The sequence below is a fragment of the Hemitrygon akajei genome, chromosome 3, assembly GCF_048418815.1.
Source record: "Hemitrygon akajei chromosome 3, sHemAka1.3, whole genome shotgun sequence".
NCBI lineage: Eukaryota > Metazoa > Chordata > Chondrichthyes > Myliobatiformes > Dasyatidae > Hemitrygon > Hemitrygon akajei.
Genome location: NC_133126.1, coordinates 61,044,722 through 61,067,768, shown reverse-complemented (window position 1 = coordinate 61,067,768; position 23,047 = coordinate 61,044,722). Strand labels below are relative to the sequence as shown.

The following is a 23,047-nucleotide window of genomic DNA, read 5'->3' as shown; positions in this document are numbered from 1 at the left end:
CGAAACATTGTGGATATGGCCCAGTCCATCACTGATAAAGCCTTGCCCAACATTGAGCACATCTACACAGAGCAGGAAAGCACCACCCATCAACGACCAGACGATGCTCTCTTCTCGCTGCTGACATTAGGGATTAAGCTTTGTGGCTGCCTGTAAGCAGACAAATGTCAAGGTGTATAACTTATACATTCTTTGATAATAAATGTACTTTCAATCTTTGGAGGAGGTATGGGAGCCTCGGAATCTGCACCACCGGTTTCAAGAACAGTTATTACTCCTCAACCATCAGGCTCTTGAACCGGGGGGGATAACTTCACTTGTCCCATCACTAAACCGTTCCCTCAGTCTATGGCTCACTTTCAAGGACTGTTCATCTCATATCTCAATATTTATTTCTTATTTATTAATTATTATATTAATAGTATAATATTAATTATTATAATATTTGCACAGTTTATTGTCTTTTGCACATTGGCTGTTTGCCTGTCCTGTTGGGGACAGGCTTTCATTCCTTCTACTGTGTTTCCTGAACGCCTGTAAGAAGATGAATCTCAGCGTTGAACATGGTGACCGGGGTACTTTGATAATAAATTTATTTTGAACTTTAGAATAACCCGTTAATGCACTTACAAATATTCATATACAAATCAGTATTAGTCCAATGAATATGTATCATTTTGTGCAGAGCTTATAAATAAAATTAGTCTGAGGAAGTTTTCAAAAATCCAGTCATTCAATTCTGACAGTTCAAGATTTAATTGGGATAGGAAGCAGTTTTGGGAGTGGAGGAATTAAATCAGCCGGACTTCTACTTTTAGTAACCTTTCAATAGTGATTCAATTTTTCCTTTCAGTGTTTTCTGAATGTGCCAGTTCCTCCAAGGCTACAGTTTAATGAATCCTTCATCTCCCAATAGACGTCATCATGGCTCATCCACTTTATTTGGTCTACATGCACTGCAGTTTCTCTGTAATTGTAATATTATATTGTGTATTCTGCTCCCCCCACTTTGTACTGTCTCAGTGAACTTACACGCAGAATGATCTGTCTAGATGGCATGCAAGCAGGAGCATTTCACTGCATCTCTTCACATGTGACAATGATAAACTGATTAGCAATCCAAATACTTTTGCCTACCTTATTCATATACTCATCTCAAAGGGGACTCCGCAACCAATTTAATCTTAGTACACATTATTGCTGAGACCCTTCCTTAACTGTGGCTTGTATAGAAATCTGCTGTAATAAGCATTTTGGAAAGAAATCATATTTGAACCTTTAAATTAATTTCATCTCTTTTTTAAATTCAGAAACTTTGAAGTTGATTGCCAGCTGAAATGAACTACATTCATCACGCAAAATCTGCTGGAGTCAGCAGAAAAGCAATATAAATGCAACCATTACATCAAGCAAAACTAGTGAAGTCACCTTTGTAGTTAAGAGTTTAGAAAAATAGAAATTCATAATAACCGTGGGTGTGAAGAAGTGATTGAAGCAGATATTCCACTGTTAAACTAACATTTATACCAGGATTAATCCCACTGGAAATCTAGTTTCCATTGCTTACATCAGCCTACGTCACCAGTGACAACGTGCAGCTCCAAGCAAACATCTGAACATTTCCCGGTTCTCAAACTCAGAGCACAACCCACTGAATTTATGCTGGAACACAAGAACAGCAGCCCTCTTTCAAATGAGTGGAAGAGAGCAAATGTTGGAGGAAAAGGGTTAACAATAGCTTTTTAAACTATTTATTTAAATCAGTTTCATGCTGGTTTAAAATAGATTTCATCCATGTGGATGTCTTTAAAGTGGCTCATGTATATAAAAAAATCATTTTATTCCCTCCCCCTCCCCGCAGAGACTTTTCGCATGTTACTGAATGTCAAAGAACCTCACAAGCATTCAATAGCTCCGATTACATTGAAAGGCTTGGAGCAAAGCTCACCAACCGTCAAACTAAGTCAGCAACTGCCTGGGCTGAGTGATCCCCTTTGTTGCAATGGGCCACCTCGGAGTGTTGGAAGCCAGCCTCTCAGCAGAAGACTTAGTTACAGAGGAAGAGTGTTGCATTGATGAATGAAGCCAGCAATTTCAGAGCAATGGAAGACATAACTATTAAATGTTATTTACTTGCTTTTTGGAAAGCCAAGTATCAGTAATTTTGAGCATAAAATCTACTGGTCTGTTATAAAATCTATGTATTTGGTACCTCAATGTTCTTCAGAAATGTTAAGCTTTTGTGCTTACCCAGTGAGGCCCAAATATAACCCCATATTCATCAACACAGTTGTCCCTTAACCGCCCCCTGAAAAAGCCTAGCAATCAATTGGCAGTTTAGGACAAGCAATAAATGAATATTAACTGTAAATACAAACTGCACAGTACATCATAGACAAGTGCACTACTAAGTTTTACACAAATATTCATCTGCAGTCGAGCATACAAGCTCAACCTTTTCCAGATAGTTTTTGTTTGGTATCTCGTGTAGCAAGCACTGTAGACATGTTATATGTCTAATGATGACTCTCCAGTGAGGTTTCAGCATATCAAGGAATTGAGCAAAGGAAAAAAAAACCAGACACCAATTTTCTGATTTTGATTTTGACATGCATTGAATATGTGAATGGATGCTAGATAGTGCTGTTTAACTTATTCTTAAATAATGGTGACCACTGTTATTCCCGCTACAGAATCTGGGGCAATGTGTTCCTTTCTATTTCCACTCAGTACCAGATCTTCTGTTGTCCTAATAAATTGTTGTTGTGTGATACAACTGCTCTAAATCCTTCTAGTTGATTACCTATATATAGCAATGCATTGCAAACACTATTTCCCCCCTATTCTGCAATAATTCTGTTCTCTCTTTTGTCAAATTGATCTGTGGCTGCCTAGACTGAGTGAGGCTTGATATTGAGGATGACCTTTCAGAGGGCAGTACCTGTAGCAAGGTCAGTAGCACCACACCCAGCTCTGAGGAAAAGGGAAAGATAAAGACAGGCAGAACAATAGTGATAGGGGCCTCGAGAGTAAGGTGCGCCGATAGGCGTTTCTGTGGCTGCAAATGAGACTCCAGGATTATGTATTGCCTCTCTGGTGCCAGGGTCAAGGGTGTCTCGCAGTGAGCACAGGACATTTTGAGAGGGGAAGGTGAGCAGCCATGTCCATGATAGGTACTACTGACATAGGCAGTAGCAGGGATGAGATACTGCAAAGTGATTTTAGAGAGCTAATTAGAAAGTTAAACAGCAGGACTTCCAGAGCTGTATTCTCAGGATTACTGCTTATGAAGTGAGAAATTGATACATGGTGCAGTTCAACACGTGGCTAAGGAGCTGAAGCAGGAAGGGCTTTGATACATGGATCAACGGGCTCTCTTCCTTAGCAGGTGTGACCACTACAAGGCAAATTGCACCTGAACAGACGTGGAAGCAACACCCTCGCTGCCAAGTTTGGTAGTGCTCCTCAGGAGGGTTTAAATGAGTGTGGCAGGGAGATGGGAACCATAGTGGCATGGAAACAGGTGGTAGGATTGAAAGCAAGAAAAAAATGGTACGACAAATAAAACTGTGAGGAAGGACAGCAAGGGCCAGGCTAATAAATGTGTAGGACTGATGGGCTGAAATGTGTTTCTTTCAAAACTAGGAGTATTACAGGAAAGGATGAAGAAAGAGGAGCCTGGATCAGTCTACGTAATTACAATGAGGTTGTATTAGACACATCTGGTTGCAGGATAACAGGACTGGCTGCTCAATGTTCCCGAGTCTTGCTGTTTTTAGGGGTGTGGGGGGGTTGCACTATTTATAGGGATGAATAACACAGCAGTACTCCAGTGACATAGTGGAGGGCTTATCCACAGAGGCAATTTGGATGGAGCTCAAACAGAACAGATACAATTACGCTGATAGGATATTATAGGTCTCCCAATAGGTGGAGGAACAGATATAGACAGTTTATGGAAAGATGCAGATGCAACAGGGTTGTGATAGTAGGGATATTAACTTCCCCAGTTTTAATTGGACTTCACTTATCACAACAAACTTACAAGGGGGTGGGATTTCTTTAATGGATCCAATAAAGGTTTTTGCAACAGTATGTGGAGAGTTCAACTAGAGGAGTGGACATACAAGACCTAGTTTTGAGGTGTTTTTTTAAAAAAAGAGACCAGCTGATCAGTATTCCGGATGTTCCAGTAAGAAGGTAGCACAAGTATGGCAAGGGAATTTTAGATGACCTGAAAGGACAAAATTTAATCAGGAAGAAAAATGGAAGCATACACAAGGTTCAGGAAACTAAGATCAGACTTGGTCCTGGTGGAATGTAAAGATAGTAGGGAAGTTCTCAAGCAGTCAATTGAGAAGGCCGAGAGGCCATGAAGTATTCTGGTGAGCAAGATCAAGGAGAATCCCAAAGCACTTTATACTTACATTAACAGAGAAGACGACTAAGGAGAGGAAGGTCCACTCTAAAGGATGAAGGAAGGATGAATAATTTGTATTTGGAGTCAGAGTATGTAACCAGGGTACTAAATGAGCAATATGCTGATATTTGTCAAGAAGGAATTGGAGGACAGTGAAAAAGAGAGGGGCATGCTAATGAGCTGGGATAGTTTGAAATTAAGGAGGGGGCAGAGGCGAATCTTCAGTAGTAGAAGATCTATTTCTATTGGAGTTGATACTGAGGAATAGGGTTTAATCTTTAAAGATTAGCTTTATTTATCCCATGTACAGCAAAACATAGTGAAATGTGTTGTTTGTGTCAAAGTGAGGATTGTACTGGGCAGCCTGCAAATGTTGCCACATTTTGGTGCCAGCACTGCATGCTCACAATCACTCACCCCAAGTGTCTGTCTTTGGACTGAGGAAGAAAGCAGGTGCACAGGTGGAAGCCCATGAGGTCATGAGGAAAATGTACTAACGCCTTACAATTTTCAGAATTGTCCTGATGTACACAGATGACCTACTAACAAGTGAGCTTTTAAGGTAATTGTGGGAATTGAACCCCTGTTGGTGATTGCTGGCACTATAATAGTGTTATGCCAACCACTATGCTACTGTGCCACCCTGAGATCATACCCTGGTTTTAACCACATCAGACTCATACCCCTCCCTAACATTCACTGGGCCTTAGCCTGGAATGCTGCCTGACCTTTGAGTTTCTGCAGCATTTTGTGTGTTTTAAGATTTCTAGCATCTTTTGTCTCCTTCCTACTTCTGACTAAGGGCTTCAGCCTGAAATGGTAGTTGTTTTTCTTCCTACAGCTGCAAGAATAGAAGGGCCAGTGTTAGAGTACTATAATTTGAGATTCATGACAATGCAAAGCCAGAAAACTACAGCTATTGGAAACCCAAAACAGAAAAGCCAAATATGCTGGAAGCACTTGGTAAGTAAGACAAAACCTGTGGAAAGAGAAACAGAGTTAGCATTTCAAGTGTACGGTCATTCATCAGAACTTGTCTTTGATCTGAAATGTTAATAGTTTCTGTTCGTACAGATGCTACCTGACCAGTTGTTTGCAGTATTTTCAGATACTCAATACCTCTGCAAAAGGAATTAAATAGATTAGAACAATTATCAGAATTGTCCTGATGTACACAGATGACCTACTAACAAGTGAGCTTTTAAGGAATCATTAAACTTTTTGAAAGTTTTTGTAAAATGTTTAGAGAAACCCCAGATTAACAGTTAGTCTAGATTTTTAATCTACTACTGTGCTTCATGTTCTTGGTAATTAAATCCAGATTTTTAGTACTTCTTGACAATCAATTAATTTGGTAGTAACTGACAGTAAACTGAGGGGTGGTAATTAGCAAGATTGGATTTGTCCATCTTTTGGGGGGAGGTGTCCTTAGTATGAAAGCAGGATTTTTCCCCTGAAAGACTGTTGTTACTCCTATCAATAGCCTTGAGCAGATGCACACAAAATAGGTAAGTAGCCTTGTCCTTGATGTCAATTTTCCCATTAAATACCACACTCTGCATTGTAGTTCTGCTGTTCAACTCAGTGAACATGCTCAGTTTAAGTGCTATCATACCATTCTTAGAGGAGTATTTTGAAATCCCCAACTATACTAGACTCTCAGTTTTACATGTTCAAAATGAAGGATTATAAATAAATTTACCTGAGAGAGGCAGCAGATACCAATTAGGTAGTTTACCTCCCTCTTTATGGCTTAATGATAATTTCCATAGGGTTCAGAATCAATATTAAAGACACCCAGAACCACCCCTTAACTGCAAACCACTTTGGTGCATTAGATCTACCACTGAACCATTATATAATCAGGGGTAATGATGGAGGAGTCTGGGATTATCAGCTAGCCAATATTGATCAGTGAAGACTGATACAAAATACTTATTTAGTCTGTCCACTATTTCCTTGTTGCCCATTACTACCCTCCCAGCATCATTTTCCAGTGCTCCAATACCTACTCTCGCCTCTTTTGTACACATTATATCTCTGCTGAAACTTTTGGTACCCTCTTTAATATTATTGGCTAGCTTACCTTCATATTTTTCCTCTTTTGGAAGAGGACAGCGAGGCTGAGAAGAAGTGCGGCGGCGGCCATTTTCAAATTGCTTCTCAGATCGGAGTTCTGAGAGGCGGGACTGCGCAGGCGCGTGAAGGAGGCCTGGGAAGGAGGGAAGATATAAAAAGGAGAGAAGGAGTGAGGCAGTTCTCTTTTGGAAGAGGACAGCGAGGCTGAGAAGAAGTGCGGCGGCGGCCATTTTCAAATTGCTTCTCAGATCGGAGTTCTGAGAGGCGGGACTGCGCAGGCGCGTGAAGGAGGCCTGGGAAGGAGGGAAGATATAAAAAGAACGCAGCCTTAAGCAGCGGGCAGCGGAGTGAGCCGGGAGCAGAGTGTAGGGCTTGGGCTCAGAGGGCTTAGGCGGAAGAGGGCACAGTAGGCTTATCTTTTAGTTCTTGTTATTTTCAGTTATTCGGGAGGTATGAGTGTGAGGGCAGCTTGTTGTTCTCGGTGTCGGATGTGGGAGATCCTGGAGTCTCCGAGCCTCCCGGACGTCCACATCTGCGCCAGGTGCGCCGAACTGCAGCTCCTGAGGGACCGAATTAGGGAACTGGAGCTGCAGCTCGATGACCTTCGCCTGGTCAGGGAGAGTGAGGAGGTGATAGAGAGGAGTTACAGGCAGGTGGTCACTCCGGGGCCACGGGAGGCAGATAGGTGGGTCACGATCAGGAAGGGGAAGGGGCAGGTACTAGAGAGTACCCCAGTGGCTGTACCCCTTGACAATAAGTACTCATGTTTGAGTACTGTTGGGGGGGACAGCCTACCTGGAGGAAGTGACAGTGGCCGGGCCTCCGGCACAGAGGACGGCCCTGTAGCTCAGAAGGGTAGGGATAGAAGAAAGAGGACCATAGTAATAGGGGACTCGATAGTCAGGGGTTCAGACAGGCGGTTCTGTGGAGGTGATCGGGAGTCCCGGATGGTAGTTTGCCTCCCTGGTGCCAGGGTCCGGGACGTTTCTGATCGCGTCCAAGATATCCTGAAGTGGGAGGGTGAGGAGCCAGAGGTCGTGGTACATGTAGGTACCAATGACATAGGTAGGAAAGGGGAAGAGGTCCTGAAACGAGAGTATAGGGAGTTAGGAAGGCAGTTAAGAAGAAGGACCGCAAAGGTAGTAATCTCGGGATTACTGCCTGTACCACGCGACAGTGAGAGTAGGAATGGAATTAGGTGGAGGATGAATGCGTGGTTGAGGGATTGGAGCAGGGGGCAGGGATTCAGGTTTCTGGATCATTGGGACCTCTTCTGGGGCAGGCGTGACCTGTTCAAGAAGGACGGGTTACACTTGAATCCTGGGGGGACCAATATCCTAGCGGGGAGGTTTGCTAGGGCTACGGGGCAGACTTTAAACTAGTAAGATGGGGGGGCGGAAATCAATTTGAGGAAACTATGGGAGAGGAGGTTAGTTCACCAGTAGAGCAAGTAAGTAGACCGTGTGTGAGGGAGGACAGGCAGGTGATGGAGGAGGGATGCGCTCAGCCCGAAGTTGTAGGGGAGAAGAAAGAAAAGGATAATAAATTTGAATGCATTGCTAGGGATGAAAAGAGAGGAGGAGGTGGAGAGTATCTTAAATGTATCTATTTTAATGCTAGGAGCATTGTAAGAAAGGTGGATGAGCTTAAAGTGTGGATTGATACATGGAATTATGATGTTGTAGCTATTAGTGAAACATGGTTGCAGGAAGGGTGTGATTGGCAACTAAATATTCCTGGATTTAGTTGCTTCAGGTGTGATAGAGTAGGAGGGGCCAGAGGAGGAGGTGTTGCATTGCTTGTCCGAGAAAATCTTATGGCGGTGCTTTGGAAGGATAGATTACAGAGCTCCTCTAGGGAGGCTATTTGGGTGGAATTGAGGAATGGGAAAGGTGTAGTAACACTGATAGGAGTGTATTATAGGCCACCTAATGGGGAGCGTGAGTTGGAAGAGCAAATGTGTAAGGAGATAGCAGATATTTGTAGTAAACACAAGGTGGTGATTGTGGGAGATTTTAATTTTCCACACATAGATTGGGAAGCTCATTCTGTAAAAGGGCTGGATGGTTTAGAGTTTGTGAAATGTGTGCAGGATAGCTTTTTGCAACAATACATAGAAGTACCGACTAGAGATGGGGCAGTGTTGGATCTCCTGTTAGGGAATGCGATAGGTCAGCTGACAGATGTATGTGTTGGGGAGCACTTCGGGTCCAGTGATCACAATAGCATTAGCTTCAATATAATTATGGAGAAGGACAGGACTGGACCTAGAGTTGAGATTTTTGATTGGAGAAAGGCTAACTTTGAGGAGATGCGCAGGGATTTAGAGAGAGTGGAATGGGTCAAGTTGTTTTATGGGAAGGATGTAATAGAGAAATGGAGGTCATTTAAGGGTGAAATTATGAGGGTACAGAATCTTTATGTTCCTGTTCGGTTGAAAGGAAAGATTAAAGGTTTGAAAGCGCCATGGTTTTCAAGGGATATTAGAAACTTGGTTCGAAAAAAGAGGGATGTCTACAATAGATATAGGCAGCATGGAGTAAAGGAATTGCTCGAGGAATATAAAGAATGTAAAAGGAAACTTAAGAAAGAGATTAGAAAAGCTAAAAGAAGTTACGAGTTTGGTTTGGCAAATAAGGTGGAAGTAAATCCGAAAGGCTTCTACAGTTATATTAAAAGCAAGAGGATAGTGAGGGATAAAATTGGTCCCTTAGAGAATCAGGGTGGTCAGCTATGTGTGGAGCCGAGGGAGATGGGAGAGATTTTGAACGATTTCTTCTCTTCGGTATTCACTAAGGAGAAGGATATCGAATGGTGTAAGGTGTGGGAAACAAGTAAGGAAGTTATGGAACCTATGACAATTAAAGAGGTGGAAGTACTGGCGCTTTTAAGAAATTTAAAAGTGGATAAATCTCCGGGTCCTGACCGGATATTCCCCAGGACCTTGAGGGAAGTTTGTGTAGAGATAGCAGGAGCTCTGACGGAGATCTTTCAGATGTCATTAGAAACAGGGATTGTGCCGGAGGATTGGCGTATTGCTCATGTGGTTCCATTGTTTAAAAAGGGTTCTAGAAGTAAGCCTGGCAATTATAGACCTGTCAGTTTGACATCAGTGGTGGGTAAATTAATGGAAAGTATTCTTAGAGATAGTATTTATAATTATCTGGATAGACAGGATCTGATTAGGAGTAGCCAGCATGGATTTGTGCGTGGAAGGTCATGTTTGACAAACCTTATTGAATTTTTTGAAGTAGTTACGAGGAATGTTGACGAGGGTAAGGCAGTGGATGTAGTCTATATGGACTTCAGCAAGGCCTTTGACAAGGTTCCACATGGAAGGTTAGTTAAGAAGGTTCAGTCGTTAGGTATTAGTGCTGGAGTAATAAAATGGATTCAACAGTGGCTAGATGGGAGATGCCAGAGAGTAGTGGTGGATAATTGTTTATCGGGATGGAGGCCGGTGACTAGCGGGGTGCCTCAGGGATCTGTTTTGGGCCCAATGTTGTTTGTAATATACATAAATGATCTGGATGATGGGGTGGTAAATTGGATTAGTAAGTATGCTGATGATACTAAGGTAGGAGGTGTTGTGGATAATGAGGTGGGTTTTCAAAGCTTGCAGGGAGATTTATGCCGGTTAGAAGAATGGGCTGAACGTTGGCAGATGGAGTTTAATGCTGAGAAGTGTGAGGTTCTACATTTTGGCAGGAATAATCCAAATAGAACATACAGGGTAAATGGTAGGGCATTGAGGAATGCAGTGGAACAGAGAGATCTAGGAATAACAGTGCATAGTTCCCTGAAGGTGGAGTCTCATGTAGATAGGGTGGTGAAGAAGGCTTTTGGAACGCTGGCCTTTATAAATCAGAGCATTGAGTACAGAAGTTGGGATGTAATGTTAAAATTGTACAAGGCATTGGTAAGGCCAAATTTGGAATATTGTGTACAGTTCTGGTCACCGAATTATAGGAAAGATATCAATAAATTAGAGAGAGTGCAGAGACGATTTACTAGGATGTTACCAGGGTTTCAGCACTTAAGTTACAGAGAAAGGTTGAACAAGTTAGGTCTCTATTCATTGGAGCGTAGAAGGTTGAGGGGGGATTTGATCGAGGTATTTAAAATGTTGAGAGGGATAGATAGAGTTGACGTGAATAGGCTGTTTCCATTGAGAGTAGGGGAGATTCAAACGAGAGGACATGATTTGAGAGTTAGGGGGCAAAAGTTTAAGGGAAACACGAGGGGGTATTTCTTTACTCAGAGAGTGATAGCTGTGTGGAATGAGCTTCCTGTAGAAGTAGTAGAGGCCAGATCAGTTGTGTCATTTAAGGTAAAATTGGATAGGTATATGGATAGGAAAGGAGTGGAGGGTTATGGGCTGAGTGCGGGTAGGTGGGACTAGGTGAGATTAAGAGTTCGGCACGGACTAGGAGGGCCGGAATGGCCTGTTTCCGTGCTGTGATTGTTATATGGTTATATATGGTTATTCCATCTTTTCCTTCTTTATGACTTTTTAGTTGCTTTCTGGTTTTTAAAAGCTTCCCAATTCTCTAATTTCCCACTAATTTTTGCTCTATTATATGCCCCCTCTTTAGCGTTTATGTTGGCTTTGATTTCTCTTGTCAGCCACGGTTGTGACATCCTGGCTTTAGAATACTTCTTCCTCTTTGGGATGTGTATATCCTGTGCCTTCCGAATTGCTCCCAGAATTTCCAGCCGTTGCTGCTCTGCTGTCATCCCTGCTACTGTTCTTTTTCCAAGCTCCTCTCTCGTGTCTCTGTAATTCCCTTTACACCACTGTAATACTGACACATCTGACTTCAGCTTCTCCTTTTCAAATTGCAGGGTGAATTTGATCATATTATGATAATTTTTCCCCAAACATTCTCTAATCAATTCCACTTTCTAATCAATTCTGGTTCATTGCACGATACCTAATCCATAATAGCTGATCCCCTTGTGAGCTCAAGCACAAGCTGTTCTAAAAAGCCCTCTCATAGGCATTCTAGAAATTCACCCTCTTGGGAGCCAGCACCAACTTGATTTTCCCAGTCTGCCTGTGTATTGAAATCCCACATGATTACTGTAACATTGCCCTTTTGGCATGAATTTTCTATCTCCCATTGTAATTTGTAGACCACATCTTTACTACTGTTACCACATCGATACCATCTGTATACAACTCCTATCAGGGTCTTTTTACCCTTGCAGTTCCTTAGCTCTACCCACAACAATTCAACACATTCCGACCCTGTGTCACCTCTTTCTAATGATTTGATTTCATATGTAACCAACACAGCCACGCCACCCCCTCTTGCCTTCCTGCCTGATTCTTGAATCGCTGCTATTCTCTATAGTAATTCTGGGAAAATAACCTCTTCTTGCAGAGCGTATAACAGCATTAAAGGAACCTAACTTTCCCTTGAAAATATTATGGTGGAGTTCTAGTCCAGTTTTCCTCCATTTTCTCTCTGCTATTCTACATGATCTCAAGTTTATGGACAGAATTGTTTAACCATGACAACATTTTACCAAGTGATTACTTTTTAACCCTCAGTGGGGCCACTGTTTTTAATATACTTATCAAGCTGGAAAAAAAAAAAAAAATCGATGATTTCATTCACTGTGCAGGTCATATAAACCAGGCAACTCAGCGAATTCAAGTAGTGTTGCAGCATCAAGAAACCAGCTTTTTAAAACTAATTTATTTGGTGGTCTTGGTTATGACAGGAGGGCATCAAAAAGTACACAAAAATCAGAGATAGTAATATCAGACAGAGAAACATTAATAATATTTAACTCTTTTGTCATTAAGTCAAATCATTTCCAAGTCGATGAGTGGGCTTAGTGACACACTGGGTAAAATCTAGGCTGTCTAGTAATCTCATGAATTCAGCTGCCAGAGTTCACATTTGAGAGATCATTGGTGTGAATATTGGAATCACCAACAATGAAAAATCCTGTTGTAGTTCAATGTAACAGAGGATGAGAATTCCAGGAGAAAGCAGGCATTGGATTTCTTCTTCTTTTTCTTAAACCCATCAGCCCTACTAGAGCAATTTTTTGAGGATGTGACTAAACACATTGATGAAGGAAGAGCAGTAGATGTAGTATATATGGATTTCAGCAAGGCATTTGATAAGGTACCTCATGCAAGGCTTGAGAAAGTAAGGAGACATGGGATCCAAGGGGACATTGCTTTGTGGATTCAGAACTGGCTTGCTCACAGAAGGCAAAGAGTGGTTGTAGACGGGTCATATCCGGAATGGAGGCCGGTGACCAGTGGTGTGCCTCAGGGATCTGTTCTGGAATCCTGCTCTTTGTGATTTTTATAAGTGACCTCGATGAAGAAGTGGAGGGATGGGTTAGTAAATTTGCTGATGACACCAAGGCTGGGTGAGCTGTGGATAGTGTGGAGGGCTGTCAGAGGTTACAATGGAACATTGATAGGATGCAAAACTGGGCTGAGAAGTGACAGATGGAGTTCAACCCAGATAAATGTGAGGTGGCTCATTTTGGTAGGTCAAATATGACGACAGATTATAGTATTAATGGTAAGATTCTTGGCAGTATGGAGGATCAGAGGGATCTTGGGGTCCGAGTCCATAGGACACTCAAAGCTGCTGCACAGGATGACTCTGTGGTTAAGAAAGCATATGGTGCATTGGCCTTCATCAATCGTGGGACTGAGTTTAGGAGCCGAGAGGAAATGTTGCAGCTATAAAGGACCCTGGTCAGACCCCACTTGGGAGTACTGTGCTCAACTCTGGTCACCTCACTACAGGAAGGACATGGAAACCATAGAAAGGGTGCAGAGGAGATTTACAAGGATGTTACCTGGATTGGGGAGCATGCCTTATGAGATTAGGTTGAGTGAACTCAAGTCTTTTTTCCTTGGAGTGATGGAGGATGAGAGGTGACCTGATAGAGGTGTATAAGATGATGAGAGGCATTGATCATGTGGATAGTCAGAGGCTTTTTCCCCAGGGCTGAAATGGCTAGCATGAGTACAAAGGAGATGTCAGGGGTAAGTGTTTTTGTTGTTTTTAAAAAAAACACAGTATGGTGAATGCGTGGAATAGGCTGCCGGTGATGGTGGTGGAGGCGGATATGATAGGGTCCTTTAAGAGACTCCTGGAGAGGTACATGGAGCGTAGAAGAAGAGGGCTATGGGTAACCCTAGGTAATTTCTAAGATAAGGACATATTGGCACAGCTTTGTGGACCAAAAGGCCTGTACTGTGCTGCAGGCTTTCTATGTTTCTCTAGGCAGCCGACAGCAGCACGTCAGAGTCCTCTGTCCTGCGCCAACAAAAGGTTGATCAGCCCCATGGATTCCACTTTCAGCAAGCAACTTCATACATCTTCAAGGCAAAGATCCTTTCTCTCCCAGGAATGAGGTCTTTGCAAGCTTCTGTTTGCATTTTGGTAGCTCTTGAGTTTTTAAGCGAAGCAGTTTCTAGCCCAATGCCCAACCCTCCTCCTTTGGCAGTCAGATTTGGGACCATCCATGACAGAGTAGCATTGGATTTAGGAGAATGATAAATAATAATGCAGAGGACAGGATCCATACCACAAATTTTAAACATATGTACCTCAAAACAGAGGGAAGATTGAACTTAAATTGCTTTTTGCCCATCACCTCGTCCGCTAGGTATGCTGAAACTGTCAAAGTCAGGGAGGTTAACATTGCTGTGGATCTGTTTTGGCGTGAAGGCCATACAGTAGTCCTTGAAAACAATTGTAAATCAAATGTTTTTATGACAATCCTTATTCCACAATAATTTATTATAATTCCCATCTAGTTCTCTAATTCAGTATTGTAATAACCACAATATTAATGTTTCCACTTTCTGAAGACAACAAAAAAATTCCAAGCTAGATACCCGCATAAAAAACGGGTTGCTTAAGCTTCCTCTTGCCTGTAATCAAGTCTGTGACGCTCCTATGACAAAAGTGCCACCTTCTGGCTAAAATCAAGAAGACAAAGGAGCTCTGAAGTCTCCAGTTTAGGCAAACAAAGATGTTTAAAAAAAACAAACCACTTGAATTACTTAGGTTTTCTTTAATATATTGTACTGATGTGAACTTTTACTCTTTGTCTGTTAAGTAATTCTTCATCCTTATTGTGAGATGAGGAACTCCATATTGATGTCCAGTCTGTCAATTTAACCATTTCCTCTCAAATCAGGATATGAGGTTACCACACACACACAAAAATTGCCAAATATACATTAATGTTCACTGGTTGGGGGTTTTTGTGGCTGTACACTGAGTGACTTAGAGGGAAGATTAAATCCAAGGACATGCTGTAGAGTCAGTGATGAGCTATCTGCACTGATGCATACCACCGTTACTTCCACCGAGGAAAATGCTCCACTGGCTTTTATCTGGATAATGTTTTTTGTACCCACAAGAATGATAACTGTTGTTTCCCAGTGTGACTGATGGGACTTGAACAATTTTATTACTGTACATTCCCAAACTAAAAGCCGTGGATTAACCAGGAGGTACGTTGTCTGTTGAAGGCTGGATCTGTGGCATTCAAGTCTGGCAACCCAGGCCTGCACCAGAAAACCAGGTACGATTTGTGGCGGGCTATTTCAAGAGCGAAGAGACAATTCCGAATGAGGTTGGAGGTGACATCGGATGCATGGGAACTCTGGCAGGGTCTGCAGGATATTACCTCCTACAAAGCGAAACCCAATAGCATGAATGGCAGCGATGCTTCACTACCGGATAAACTCACCAGCTTCTATGCCTGCTTTGAAAGGAGAACACAACTACAGCTGTGAAGATCCCTGCTGCACCTGATGACCCTGTGATCTGTCTCAGAGGCTGATGTTAGGATGTCTTTAAAGAGAGTGAACCCTCGCAAGGTGGAAGGTCCTGATGGAGTACCTGGTAAGGCTCTGAAAACCTGTGCCAACCAACTAGTGGGAGTATTCAAGGTCATTTTCAACCTCTCACTGCTACTGGCAGAAGTTCCCACTTACTTCAAAAAGGCAACAATTATACCAGTGCCCAAGAAGAATAATGTGAGCTGCTTTAATGACTATCGCCTGGTAGCACTCACATCGACAGTGATGAAATGCTTTGAGAGGTTGGTCATGACTGGACTGAACCCCTGCCTCAGCAAGGACCTGGACCCATTGCAATTTGCCTATCGCCACAATCGTCAACTGCAGACACAATCTCCATGGCTCTCCACATGGCTTTAGACCAACTGGACAACACAAACACCTACGTCAGGATGCTGTACATCGACTACAGCTCAGCATTTAATACCATCACTCCCACAATCCCGATTGAGAAGTTGCAGAACTTGGGCTTCTGTACCTCCCTCTGCAGCTAGATACTTGACTTCCAAACCGGAAGACCACAATCTGTGCAGGTTGGTGATAACATCTCCTCCTCACTGATGATCAACACTGGCGCACCTCAGGGGTGTGTGCTTAGCCCACTACTCTACTCTCTGAATACACATGACAGTGTAGCTAGGCACAGCTCAAATACCATCTATAAATTTGCTGACGACACAACCATTGTTGGTAGAATCTCAGGTGCTGACGAGAGGGTGTACAGGAGCGAGATATGCCAACCGGTGGAGTGGTGTCATAGTAATAACCTGGCACTCAGCTTCAGTAAGACAAAAGAGCTGATTGTGGACTGCAGGAAGGGTAAGAGGAAGGAACACATACCAATCCTCATCGAGGGATCAGAAGTGGAGAGAGTGAGCAGTTTCAAGTTCCTGGGTGTCAAGATCTCTGAAAATCTAACCTGGTCTCAACGTATTGATGCAGTTATAAAGAAGGCAAGACAGTGACTATACATTAGGAGTTTGAAGAGATTTGGCACATCAACCAATACACTCAAAAACTTCTATAGATGTACCATGGAGAGCATTCTGACAGGCTGCATCACTGTCTGGTATGGGGAGGGGGGGGGGGGGCGGGGGAGGTGCTACTGCACAGGACCAAAAGAAGCGGCAGAGGGTTGTAAATCTAGTCAGCTCCATCTTGGGTACTAGCCTACAAAGTACGCAGGACATCTTCAGGGAGCGATGTCTTAGAAAGGCAGTGTCCATTATTAAGGACCTCCAGTACCCAGGGCATGCCCTTTTCTCACTGTTACCATCAGGTAGGAGATACAGAAGCCTGAAGACACACACTCAGTGATTCAAGAACAGCTTCGTCCCCTCTGCCATCCGATTCCTTAATGGACATTGAACCCATGAACACTACCTCACTTTTTAAAAAAATCTACATATTTCTGATTTTTGCAGGTTTTTTAATCTATTCAATATATGTATACTGCAACAGACTTGCTTATTTATTATTATTATTTTTTTCTCTTTTCTATATTGTGTATTGCATTGAACTGCTGCTGCTAAGTTAACAAGTTTCATGTCACATGCTGGTGATAGTAAACCCGATAGTGATTTTGCCTGGTTCGTGAAAGGGCAATTTAGCATTGTCCATCACTTTTTCCAGTCAAGGGAGATGAAATGAAAACAAAAATCAGATGGAGAAAAATCTGCAAATACTGGAAGCCAATTTACCTGCAACACAGCAAAATTCTTCTGCAGAATATTGAAATCTACAGTTATAGTGTCTTCCGGCAATACTCTTTCATACCATTGTGTGTGGAAATCCCGGTCTTTCCCATGTGAATACAAGGAAATTGAGAATTTTCCAGCTTGCCTGCCCAAAATTCCAAACTTGCTAAGAACTATTTTATTGCTTATTCATTCACTGCACAAAATGCTAGAATCCTGATGCAATTCCCAGTGAGGCCAATTCTTTATCTGTGTTAATATGATCTTCCCACAGATACAACAACAATGAGCAAAACAACTGCAAGGGAGTTTTACCTCCATACTCCATTCATTTACCTCTGTTTCTATTTGCTTAAATCTCAATCTTATGCATCAAATAGTAAGTTTGACCACCAGTAACATTTAGAATACGTTCTAAACAGCTAAAAGAGTTGAGTATATATTATCTGCATGCCACTTTTGTAGTCCGAGCTTATTGGACCCTCTCAAATGATTTACTTCGTACACGCCTGGTTGCAGCATGAAACCGCACTGAATAGGAGTGAAATAAGGCTTTGGTTAGGCAATTTCCAAAAGGAAATCTTGACAACCGTAGTCAGCAATGATTATTTTAGTTATTGTTTTCAAATATAGATAAACAGCTTGTAGGATTCCACATTATATTATCCACACTGCTTACCGCAGGAGTTGTCTTCCTAAAAACATCTTTTCCTTCTATGACATCGTTCATCACATGTTCTTTTAAAACACTGTACTCGTCTTCATTTAGCTGAATGGTCTCCAGCAACGTGTTGCATATATGGCATTCCCCACTGTTAAAAAATGTTTCAATTGATTAGTTATAAATGCTGGTGGAACGTGCATTTACAATCATTGCTCTAATTCTGCCACTTTTACTGCACATTGTGGGAAAACTAATTTTTCCAAATAGGCAACACATCAATTGGTGCTACATAGATATTTATAAAATATCATGCCACACCAGATCACTTGCTCTATTAAACAGCTGGTAAAGACTACAAACAAAAATTGGGTTATGTTGCACTGCATACACACTATTTCAATGACCTTCAACTGGAGATTCAACTATCTTTTCACCATGCACAGTGGTATTCTTGCACAAGATGAAGCATTTGAGGAAAATAACCATATAAATGTGAAATGTATGCCCTCTTCCATGTCAGTTGAATAAAGAACATGCACCGGCTTCCAGATGCTCCTATATGAAATTTCATTGAGCAGCTTCTCAGTAGAGTTTTGATTACAAGCCAAGTATGATGCAGAATGGTGGAGATTCAAATATCTCCCTGATGTTACACAAAAATGTAAATGCTGAAATAAAGTACCATCATAAAATGCCTGTACAACACCTGTAGAGGGAGAAATAGCTCTAACATTTTCAACAGATCCAAAAAAGCATGTTTTAAGTTGCAGATAGCATGCAGAGAGGCTTCTGCAGGATAAAATCAGGCTAGGTTAAAACATACAATTGTACAGATAGAATTTAATTTACAGGAAAAGCAAGAATGAAAGGGAGAAGAGTATTTTTTTTAAATGGCTAGAGATCGAGAGTTAGTAAATATTCAGGCTTATTGCACCCTCTGAAATGATTTACTTTGTACAAGCCTGGTTGCAGCATGAGGCCTCACTGATTAGGAGTAAAATAAGGCTTTTGAGTGAAGTACATGCATATCCTTGTACGTACATCCCTTCAAGCTAACAGGGGGCATGTTAAAAAGTATTGCAATAGAAGAGTCAGGTTAGCTTACTACAATTACATAACGCCCTAATGAAGCCACAACTGGAAAGGTGCCTATAAGTCTGACCTCCTCGCCGAAGGAAGGATACACTACATCAGAAAGTTCAGCAGATTGACTCTAGTGATGGGTGCTGTTGTCCTATGGGAGAGAGATTAGGCTGTCTAGAAAGTTCAGAGAACTGTGAGGATTTCACACTGAAAAACTCAGAACTCTTGCAGGACTGAATGAGGTAGGTCAATTGATGTTGTTTCCCTTAGCTGAGCTTACAAGGTCCAAGGGTCAGTGTCAAAGAAGGTTTGGCTATTCAGGACTGAGATGTGATGTGAAGAAATTTATTCATGAAAGAAAGGTAGAGGATTTTTGCAAATCTCTCTAAGGTGGTTTTGAAGTTTGCAAGTTTCTGAAACATTCAAGATAGAGAACAACTCTGAATCAACAAAATAGTCTTGACTACATCTGAGAAACCAAACACATAATGTGCAATCACTTTGCAGACTGCCTCTTCTCCATGCACCTGGATAATCCGGAGTGGTGCTTCTCACTTTATTTTTCTATCCAACTCTGATCTTCTGGTCATTGGCCTATAACACTGATTCAACAAAAGCCAATGTGAGCTCAAATAAAAGCACCTTATCTTCCACTATGTACATTATAGGCCTTCAGACTCAACTTTGATCTAAATAAATTTCAGATAATTAACCTTTCCATTTGCTTTAGGAACTGGTCAATTCTGATGAAAGGTTATCAACCTGCAATGTCAACTCTACTCTTCTATCCACAGATGCTGCCTGACCTGCACTGTATTTACTGGCATCATAGTCCTTATCCTTACATCTCCACTAGGTGCATCAGCCACAACTAACAATTAATATTCTCTTAAATAGCAGCATAACCACTGTGTGTTTAAAAACCTTTTTATTCTTATCCAACCTTTGCAACTAAAAACATTGTATAATAATGAAAGGCAATTCATCTGACTTGTTAACTTCATTTGTCTCTTCACAGATAATGGAATTACATGTTTCATGGATTCAGAAAACAGACATTCAGTCTGCTGGGGGAACTCAGAGGGTCAAGCAGCATCTCTTGGGGATGTGGGTTGGGAAGAATAGTTGATATTTTGGGTCAAAATTAGATAAACAGAACGTTTCGCTAATCCTTTGTGATAGTTTGCTGTTTCTATATTGATTACCATATTTGACTTGACAAGACCAACCACATGTTCACATGTAACTTACTCAAGATAAAGTGGACCATTTCAAGGATGTGCAGTCTCTATAAAAATCAAAGTTAATTTGTCCATATTTCACATTACACTGATTTTGAAAATATTTTCTCATATTTTTCTCTTCCTGTTTCTTTTATTCTAATACTTTACTTGTTTTAAAGTCTTGAGTGCCAAATTACTAAGTGAATCTTAATACAAGCAAGAGCCAGGATTGCCCTTGGCAATGAGCTATCGATAGCAATGAGGTTTCACTCCCAGATGAAATCAATGCCTTTTGTGCTTACTTTCACTGTCAGAATATGGAGGCACCTTCACAAACACTCATAGCACCCGATGAGCCTGTGATCTCAGTCTCTGAGGCCGATATGAGAGAATCCTTCAGGAGGGTGATTCCATGAAAAGCATCTGGCTCAGGTGACGCACGTGACTGAGTACGGAGGATCTGTGTTAATCAACTGGCTGGAGGTCTCGTGGATATCTCCAACCTCTCACTTCAGCAGTCTAAATTACCCACCTGCTTCAAGCGGGCATCAGTCATACCTGTGCCCAGTAAGAACGTAGTTACCTGCCTCGATGATTATCATGCAGTAGAAGTTACACTGACTGTGATGAACAGGGTGGTTGGTCATGAAGCGCATCAGCTCCTCCTTCAGGAATGATCTGGATCTGCTCCAATTTGCAAACTGTCACAACAGGCATCTACCATTGACCATTTCATTGGCTCTTTACTCGGCTTTGGAGCACACTGACACGACAGTGCCTCTACTTTCTTATAGGTTTGCGTAGATCTGGCATGTCACCAAACACTTTGACAAACTTTTAAAGATGCAGGATGGACAGTATCCCAACTGGTTATATCATGGTGGTATGGAAACACTAATGCTTAGGACAGAAAGGGTACAGAAAGTAGTGGATGCAGCTCAGACCATCACAGGCACTGAGTACATTTACAAGAGAGCACTGCCACAAGAAAGCAACAACCAAAGACCCACACCATCTGAGCCATATCTTCTTATTGCTACTATCATTGGGTAGTACATACAGAAGCCATAGTTACCAGTTTTACCCTACAAGCATCAGGCTCCTGAACTGGAATGGATAACTTCATTCATCTCTGTTCTGAGCTGATTCTACAAACTCACTTTTAGGACTTTTTACAACTCATATTCTCAGTACTTTTTTCTTTGCAGTTTGTTTTCTTTATGCACATTGTTTATCAGTCTTTGTTTATATATAGTTCTTACATAAAATTCTATTGTTTCGTTATTTCTCTTGTTTATGCCTGCAAGAAAATTAATCTCAACATAATACATGTTTAAAATGGGTTTGAAGGAAAATGTGCAAAAGAACACAATCCAAACTTGTCCCTAATCCTTAAATCACACAGACTTTTTAAAGAATGACTTTAGCAATCCATAGCAGTTATTTCCTTTAATATTGATAGCAATCTTATATTAGGGGCATGTGGTAATGTTACACATTGAAATGGTGATCGTCATCCAAGTTGCAGTCCTACAATAAGAAACAGTTCGAACTTTAAAATAACTTAACTAATTTTAAAGTCTTTGCAACTTAAGATTACTTCTGGCTTTTACAGAATCAATTGAAGTCGAAGGTTTAGCTGATATTCTTGGCAATTAAACTGTAAATGATGTCTTCACTGAAAAATTTTAAAATCAAGCCAAACTATCTTTAAAAACATTTCAATGACATGAATACACATGCACAAAAATCCAAGACTATGTGGAGTCCAGGGGATGTTCAACATAAAATGTCCACAATTCTGATTTGTACTTGAATCCAAATTAGACTCTGTAGTATTGATGATGATAAAAAAATAATAAATAGAGCACAAACACCAACTTCCACTATCATCTATTTAAGAAATAAAATAATTTTAACTTAATGTATTAATGTGCAAAAAGAACACCGAACAAGATAACATGAATGAAAAATGTACTGAATAGAGACACTGCATTACATTATTCTGCACCAATAGTTCTAAAGTTACATTTTGTAGACTATTTTAAAATTACGCTATAAAAGGGAAATTTACTCCTTTGTCGAGTCCATCGACAACAGGTTGTAAATCAGAACAAAATACATTCGAATGCTAAAAAATTGTTTTTAAAAGCCATCATGCTTTGTTTATACACAGCAAAGGGGTGTTTAGTTCTGTACATAAAAATGATTTCATTAAGCCATGAAGTACACATAATTTTGAGCATCCACACTCAGCTCCACCAAATTCCTTTCACGAACTCCAGCCAAGATCAGATAATACAACTTATTATCAGGAATAAAATTTGGGCCAGGATTTTACAAAATAAGTTTACTTCTTTATTGTATAAAGTGGATATATAAAAATCACTGACGGTAAGGAATTTGAATTATAAGAACATACCTGTGTGCAATGGTTGCTTTGTGTCCTACCCATCTCTTACCTGGAAGACTGAAATTACAACAAAAACATAATAAATAAGAGCTATAATAAATGAAAAAACCATTTAAAGTTTGCTATTGTAAAAAGGTTCATTCCAAATAATGCTCAAAATGTTTTTCCATATTCCCAAATTTGAGTACTCACATAGGCTACATTATGATAATGAACACTGTAATCATTTCAGGATATTGGGGTCATGTCTTACGATCAAATAAGAGACAGTGCAAGGATTTGAATTTACAAGTCATTCTGTGGTGATCACTATGAAAGCATATACAAATGTCCATAGTTTTAAATACAGCCACCTTCCAATCTTGATTTATCATTCTGTATTTGTTGAATATATGCAAAGTTTCATCAATATCATTTTGAAGCTATGTTATATCAGTATAAGTGATCCAATTAACTTTGAAAATTACAGATGATCTTCTCTCAAAGCTATCACAGAATCACAAGATGTGATTGTATATACCCGCACAACTAAAGTAATTGGTCCAATTAGTAAAAGAAAAACTATGGAGGTTTTCCATAAGAAAATGTGCAATAATTTAAACTCGCAG

The 23,047-nt window shown here is 41.0% G+C and overlaps 1 protein-coding gene across 3 annotated transcripts in view; it reads right to left on the bottom strand.

Moving 5' to 3' along the window:
* The window catches only part of prorp (protein only RNase P catalytic subunit), a 68,934-nt gene that overhangs the window by 44,147 nt on the left and 1,740 nt on the right, over window positions 1–23,047 (bottom strand). For all 3 annotated transcript variants that reach the window (XM_073039968.1, XM_073039966.1, XM_073039967.1), the window contains exons 2-3: window positions 22,449–22,496; window positions 17,736–17,868 (exon numbers count right to left, since the gene is read on the bottom strand). In XM_073039968.1, coding sequence (XP_072896069.1) covers window positions 17,736–17,868; window positions 22,449–22,496 — 181 coding nt within the window. The remainder of the gene's footprint in view (window positions 1–17,735; window positions 17,869–22,448; window positions 22,497–23,047) is intronic.